General features: G+C 42.9%; 1 protein-coding gene across 1 annotated transcript in view; it reads right to left on the bottom strand.

The window, feature by feature from the left end:
• Window positions 1-1956: 1956 nt before the first annotated feature.
• The window catches only part of plxna2 (plexin A2), a 196881-nt gene continuing 191734 nt past the window's right edge, over window positions 1957-7103 (bottom strand). Inside the window, exon 32 of the mRNA XM_073470197.1 lies at window positions 1957-6074. Within this exon, the coding sequence (XP_073326298.1) occupies window positions 5979-6074 (96 nt within the window). The 3' untranslated portion in view covers window positions 1957-5978. The remainder of the gene's footprint in view (window positions 6075-7103) is intronic.

Genomic DNA, 7103 nt, shown 5'->3' with positions numbered 1-7103 from the left:
CATAATCTAATTCATGGCTAAACGGTGAAAGTTGAGAGCTACAAACCCTTGATGCAGGGGTTCGCCGCACTCAAACAAAGACAGTTAACAACCATCAGCATCAGGAGGTCCAACAAGGTGGTCAGGGATTGTTTCATTGTGAAATTAATACGCGTCCATTCTTCAAAAAATGGGTCTGAAATCACCCCTGGCATCCTCTTTTGCCAACTCACATTAATTATTTCAGAATTTGCCTTGTAATCCAGGCTGAGAATCCTACCCAGAACGAATGGGATGTCAGCTTTATGCAACTACTTGTAAAGGCATTACAGGGCGTTAAGTCCCGCGTGGATTTGAATTGGTCTCAGCAGTACAGGATTAGAAGCAGCGGGGATTAGACCTTCCCGAGAGGAAATACAGGAGCAGGGGTGGCCAAGGGGGAATCGAGATATAGAATACATATTGCTAGAAGGACTGGCCGCACCAGGAAGTTGAGAACATTTACACCACAGCTCGGCCGGACTACACCTTTTTCCGCCGTCATGTAGAACGGACAAATTACTTAAATCTGCTGTGGCCACTGTTAGGTATTCATGTGGTGCAAAACGGTGGTACGGCTGCCAGAATTTCTTTTCTCACAGTGTGGATGATGAAAACAGCCAACAATCACAACGACATTGAGATGGCTATTACAGAATAAGCTGGTAGAAACTCAGTGTTTTGCTCAAGGACTTTACTTAACGCTTACATGAGCACCTGAACCTCCTTCCTGCTTCTCTCTCTGCCCACTCATCTGCTTTTTCCCTACTGTTTACTCTCTCATAAAACACAGGCGCATCCAAAAAAAGCAAACAGTTTAAAAAAAAGTGCCTCAGTGGTCATCAACAGTCGTCCTCTGTGGAATAACTGACCTCAGGGCCATTTCATTCCAGCTAAACACACTCACCCACACCTCCATTAGCAACCCTAATGCGATTGCAAGCCTCTGTGGTGGCGCAGAGAAGCTGAGCCCGGTCTGAACTAACAGACCCGCATGAAGACAAACGGCCGCAATTCAGCATGTTACAGCCGTGGGTTATTCTGTTAGCCGGGGAAGTGAGTGGGAAATGCAGGATCTCAGGATGAACCCGGAGCCGAAGTGGATGTGAGAGAGAGATGGCGGGGGTAGGAGTCGGAGGATGTGCCTGACAGTTGGCCAAAATTGGCATCACCTTAGGGCAGAGATTTCAAGTGGTGAAAGGGAGGCTGGTGTCCTGAAAACAGCAGGTAAGTTACTGTGGTTTGGCCTACTGATCAACACAGTCAGCAGCAGTGTCACACAGCTCATGGAGGCATTAGAGTTACTTTAAAAAACCCTGGTGCCTGATTGCCAGTTTGCAACGAAGCCTTACTCCTTCTCGGAGCCATAACTCAGTCAGATCCAAACACACAGACATAATACATATTTTTTTGTATACATACAAGACTTCAACTTTCCAAAGATTTAATTATATTCTGTGTCCGTCCTGTATAAATGTCCATAAATCTGCTTGGAAATCATAGAAAAATACACTCCTTATATCTCCAGATCTTGCCTTAAAATCTCCACTTTTTAATGTTGTCTTCATTATCAAAGTGATACTGTGGCAGTTGTCTGTACATCCATGGGTACATTCAAGAAAAAGACAGCTAATAGCTAATTCGGCATACTTTACATGGTGCCAATCAGCTTACATGCATAAATATAGGCTAACAAAATAAGGATTAAAGGATAAGTTCACTTAGTCTTTATCTACTCACCTTTAACTCTTGAAAACAAGACCCCATCTACCTGAGTTGATTAGAGTTTGCTGTTGTAGACCACATGTAGCTCAGTAAACCTATACTTCCTGTTTACATCCTGCAAAGCATTATGGGATCTGTGGTTCTTGGAGAGAATGCATCGTTCCCTCTTCTCTTTGCCTGGGAGGTCTCTCGACATAAAAGACACAAATGCAGTTTTTGGCTCTATGCAATTTTTAACCAGCAAAGTTTATTTATATATAACAACAGTACAAAGTGAATCCTTGGCTTGCAAAATAGGTGTGCTTCATATTTACAATAGGTACACAATAATATATTATCATAACAAAACCAAAGCAAATAAAAAAAACAAGAGAACAACCTTTTTTAAATACTTTAAGTTTCTTACAATTTTTCACAACACTTTTATAAAACAAGAAGAACAGACAGCCATTATTATTATCATCATCATCATCATCATCGTCATCATCATCGTTGCCAGTAATTACTATTTTACAGAACTCCAGTGTCTACAAAGGGTTTGTTTACAATGTGTTTAAAATGGAAGGATACTCGTTTTATACTTGGTGATATTTTTTGACTCGAGAGTTATACATCGATCTGGATTTCAATTCCTCAGTCTGATGCCATAAAGCAAACAAAAAACGCTGATTAAATGCTTTGTTTTGTATAAGGAATGACACGTGCCAATCAAAAAACCACAACACCACCATCTCTTCGGCAACACGTTACACTGAGAGCAAAAAAGTGCACGAAGCATCTTCACTTAGCGATCGGCTTGAGCTGAAATGAGGTTGTGTTCGTGAGCATCTTATCCATATCTCACACAACTGGCAGTCAAATGGGATTCTGCGCTGCAGAAAGAGTAAACAAACTTTTTCTCTTCTCAGTTCAAACTGAATTAAAATTGTCCCAGAAATACAGCATGGAAACAAGCTCTATCTAGTAACAACGACAAAAAAAAAATCTCTTTCACAAAAAAAAAAAGGTGCATTCAGCTGTGATTTAAGACGTGTAACAAATGGGAAGGAATCGCGGTTGGACTAATGACGGCGCGGATCGATATGGAATACCAGGCAGAACTAAAAGCGTGAATTAAAATGCATGCAGAAAAACCTCACGCGAGACGAAAAGGAAACATCCTGATATAAATGATCTCTGAGAGAAAAAATCAAAGCCACTCTCGAGCAATTTCGCGTGCCTCTGATTACGTTCGTCACAATTCTGAATACAGGGAGAGCTCCTCTAAGAGTTGGAAAGACTCTAATAAAACATACATTTCGTCCCTTGCGAAAAGGAAAAGGCATTTAGGTCCTGTTAAAATGATAAAAAGATAAAAAGCATTACTCCATACAAGCAATGTGAGGTATGAGGAGGATACAATTCTATTTGCTGAAATCGGGAAGACACCTTAATCAAAAGGAGGAAGCTTTATGTTTTGTGTATGTCCTGTATAAGTGCGCCATTTGTGTACCTAAAGATGTTTATTAGGGAGTGAGAAGGTGCTTTTTTTCAGATGAGGGGAACAAATTTACAACTTTCCAACTTCTGCCCCCACTGGCCAGACACGGAACAGCACGTCAATCATCACCTCATCCTACATTTCTCCTTGCCTGTTAGTTTGATGTTTTTTTTTTTTTCTTTCCATCTCCTGATCACACTGTGCACACAACCGACTCAGATCAAAGAGCAGCTTCAAAGCCGGAGCAGGAAACTAGAGCTAAAGGGGTTCTCTCTCTTTCTACCTCCTCCTCTCTCCTCATTTCTCGACACTTCTCTTCAAACAGCTCAGGCGAGCCGGGTGCTGAGCGAGGCGATGTCTGCCTGAGCCGGGCCGTAGCCTCTTCACCTTTCCTTTTTACTTTATCTCGCTAAGACAGTTCTCAGCAGAGTGCCGGGGCCGGGTATCACCGAAAGCAACCGCTGGGCTCCGGAGCACGGGAAAAGGACTGTGCCCGAGTCGAGGACTAGTAAGATCAGGAACGCTAAGCAGGTGGGTATCTAAGGCCACGGAAGAAAAAGAAGCACCTTTCACCCACTAATGGTGTTTGTCATGCTCTAAACGCACACAACCGAAGTATACTGTGCAAACCTTTAATACTACCTATTTTTCAAGTACTTGATGTAAACAACAAGCAAACACGCATCTCGGAAGAAAATGAAATCAGCGATTCGAAGGACGGAATCTACAGTTTGTTGTCATCCAGCCATAAGGTTGAAAGGTTGCATCAGCCTTTGAGCTTGTGACGTTTTGGTTTAAGTCAGGAGACGCAGCCACATGACATGTAACATACTCATTTTTTATGCGCTTTTCATGTTTTTTCCCCGGATCCTCTTTCTTCTTCTTCTTCTGCTTGTGTATCGTACCTTTCATGAGTTTCAAAACTCACCGTTCCAGTTACGTAAGCTGCAACTTCAACCGGATCTACACTCCAAAAACGAGAGCGTTGCTCCCTCTGTAAAGCATAAACCGATTTTTTTTTTTTTTTTTTTTTTTTGACACATTAGTGAACAATTTGAAACGACACAGGATCTTTTGGCACTTGGTCAAACTAGACCCACGCTAGCTAGGCTTCTTCTTGTCTGTGCGAGGACATGGGTTGGTGGTCGGGTTAAGATCTCCCCCATCAGCTAACATCTCAACTACCCGGAGGGAGCTGGCATGACTCGTTGGCACTTGATAAAATCAAATATGGACCCTTGGAACACTTCTGATGTGTGATAGCATGCAAAGTACACATAAAGTTGATCAAGTTTCCCAAAGAGATACAAACTGTGGTTATACAACGGAGAGTTTTTAGCCTACAGAAACCAATCGCTCCTGCTTGGTCTCTACTAACTTGCGAGCTGTACATACTGTGCTGTATGAGTGACAGCAGTGACAGCCACGATGCGAGACGATACACACTCTCCTCTAGCAGAAAAGTGATTAAGGGTAAATAACGTTTTGGATGAGCTGGGGCCAGGACGGACAAAAATGGAGTTGTTCACTTGACGGGCTACTGCAAATATCTACGGAGCTGCAGTTCAACCGAGCCCCCTTTCTGTTTGCAAAAACTCAAATAGACAAACAAATAAACAAAAAAAACCAAAAAAAAACATTTGTACATTCACATACACTGATTGGCAAGAATCAACCGGTACATACACAGATGACCTAACTGCTGAAAAAAGCCTCGGACACCAGAGTGATGCTGATTTTAAGGTCATCTCCTAAATACACTATAGATTTCATCACCGTCATCCTCAGTTTTTAGGTGCAAGCATGCTGGCTGAGCTGTGACCACCAAGAGCGGAGCTCCGTCGACTCTTAGATGATGAGCACAAGTGTCATGTTTTTCCTGTACACTTCTGATTGGATAAGGAGCAAGAGGTTTGTGTCCGTGTCGTGTGTGAAGCATCGGTCCGAGGAGGGGGAAGGAGTGAGAGACGACGACGCGGGCCGCGGCCTGTTCGACCGCCGCGCCGCCACCGATGCTGTGTTACACTCTTCATGTCTTTATACAACAAACACTTCTGGGATCCCGGGTGGATATTTCAACTGCAACTGATAATATTCAAATGTACAAGTACAAAAATAAAATCTGAGAAATCGGAATGCAAGCTCAGCTGTCCGACATGAGATCTGCTCTTCTGCTTCTCGCCTTTCTTTCTTTTTTTTTTTTCTTCTTTTCCAATCTCCATTTCACACTCAGATGTGAGTTTCTGACTGAGTATAGAGAATACATCTGTTTCTCCATTTGCTCTCGCGGTCCTGCAGGAGTCTTCATCTTCGGCACGGCACAAACGCACACTCATGCACACACACACACACACGCGCACACACACACGACATACAATTTCCTGTCGAAAACTGAGAGAAAATATCCTTTGAGAAAAAAGAAACAAAGAAAAAATAAATAAATACAAGCCATGTTGTTGCCTTCTCTACTGATGTCCCTTCCTTATGCCATTATCAGCTCCAGCTGCAGGGCCTCTGTCCCAGTCTTGTGGGCCCTTTAGCTGGTGCCATCATGGAAGGAGGTGGGAGAATTACAAACTAAAGCAGCTGTATGTCAGTCCGGCTGTGGATACACAGAGGTCCCAGGTCTGGTTCATGGTTCTAGCTCCCACGATGAGAGGTAAGTAATGCTGGACCCTTTTTGGGAGGTCCTGTAGAGATTGTGGTCCTGCCTCTCTCGTTCTCTCTCAGTAAAAGGGGGGGGAGGGGGTCGCTCTCAGCTCTCGTAGGACATGGCCGAGATGAGCTGCTCCACCTTGTAGGCCAACCTCTGCTTCCTCGCCTGTTCGTCCTGCTCCAGGGCGGCTGTGATCTGTACAAAAGAGAAAACTGTGATCAAATACCAGCCGTTGAAAGGAAACATGCTGTGACTGCATCTATAATAGAATAAGACCTGATAAAGCAGCGCCTGTAAATCTAGGTTCTCATATGGACCATCGCATGAAAGAGAAAGAAAGGAATTACATCACTCCCTTTGTCTCTGACAACACGGAGAGATATTTGTGTATTAGCCTTTCCCGTTTTATCTTCCGAGCCCATTTCTTGTATATTTGGCATTTGTCATGTCGGGTTCAAAAGGGATTCAGACAGGCTCTCCCCCTTCGTTGTCTCATCTGGTGTCTGCCTTGTCAGGATGAGTCTGTGTCAGAGTGACACCGACACACATGGCAAAGGCCTTTAATATGAATATAAGAACAGCAGAAAATACTACGATACGGGCCACGTTTCCATCACCTCTGATACAGATCTCTGGATACGAACACTGCAGCCTTTGCTTCCACGTAATATGGCTTCTGGTTTGCTGCTGCCGCTCAGATTTCAAAAACTACTGTAGACTGGAGTGCAGTATTTGGCTCAATAATTGATTATTAACACAAAATAATGAATTGACCACTCTTATGCAATGAAGTGAGAGGTAAATAATAAATGAATATGGGAGAGAAAGCATCACCCACAGTGTTTATCCGAGATTAGTCAAATTTTAAATAAAGGAAAATAGTTTTTCATATTCATTGTTTTTGGCCACCTCAGGATCACTCAGAGGATTTGTCAGCAAGAAGGTACATCAATCACAAATACTGATAAAATATCTGTTTGTACAAGCATTTTGTAAACCTAACAAACACTTCTGTCTATTTTTGTGCTTTCAAACATTTTATAATGCATCAAAAAGAGTGCATACCTCCACCTAGAGCCAGTAGTCCCCTTTTGTACTCATTCATAGATACCAGCCACCTAAATGCACTTTTTTTTTCAAGATCCATGCATTATTCCCTGAGACATAACCAAAAATGTCAAAAAATAGCCCCATCTCACAATGCTAAAGAGAGTGAGACTGCAC

This window comes from Pagrus major, chromosome 7, assembly GCF_040436345.1.
Source record: "Pagrus major chromosome 7, Pma_NU_1.0".
NCBI classification, from domain to species: Eukaryota; Metazoa; Chordata; class Actinopteri; order Spariformes; family Sparidae; genus Pagrus; species Pagrus major.
The sequence above is the reverse complement of the archived record's forward strand: the minus strand, read 5'-3'. Positions and strand labels throughout refer to the sequence as shown.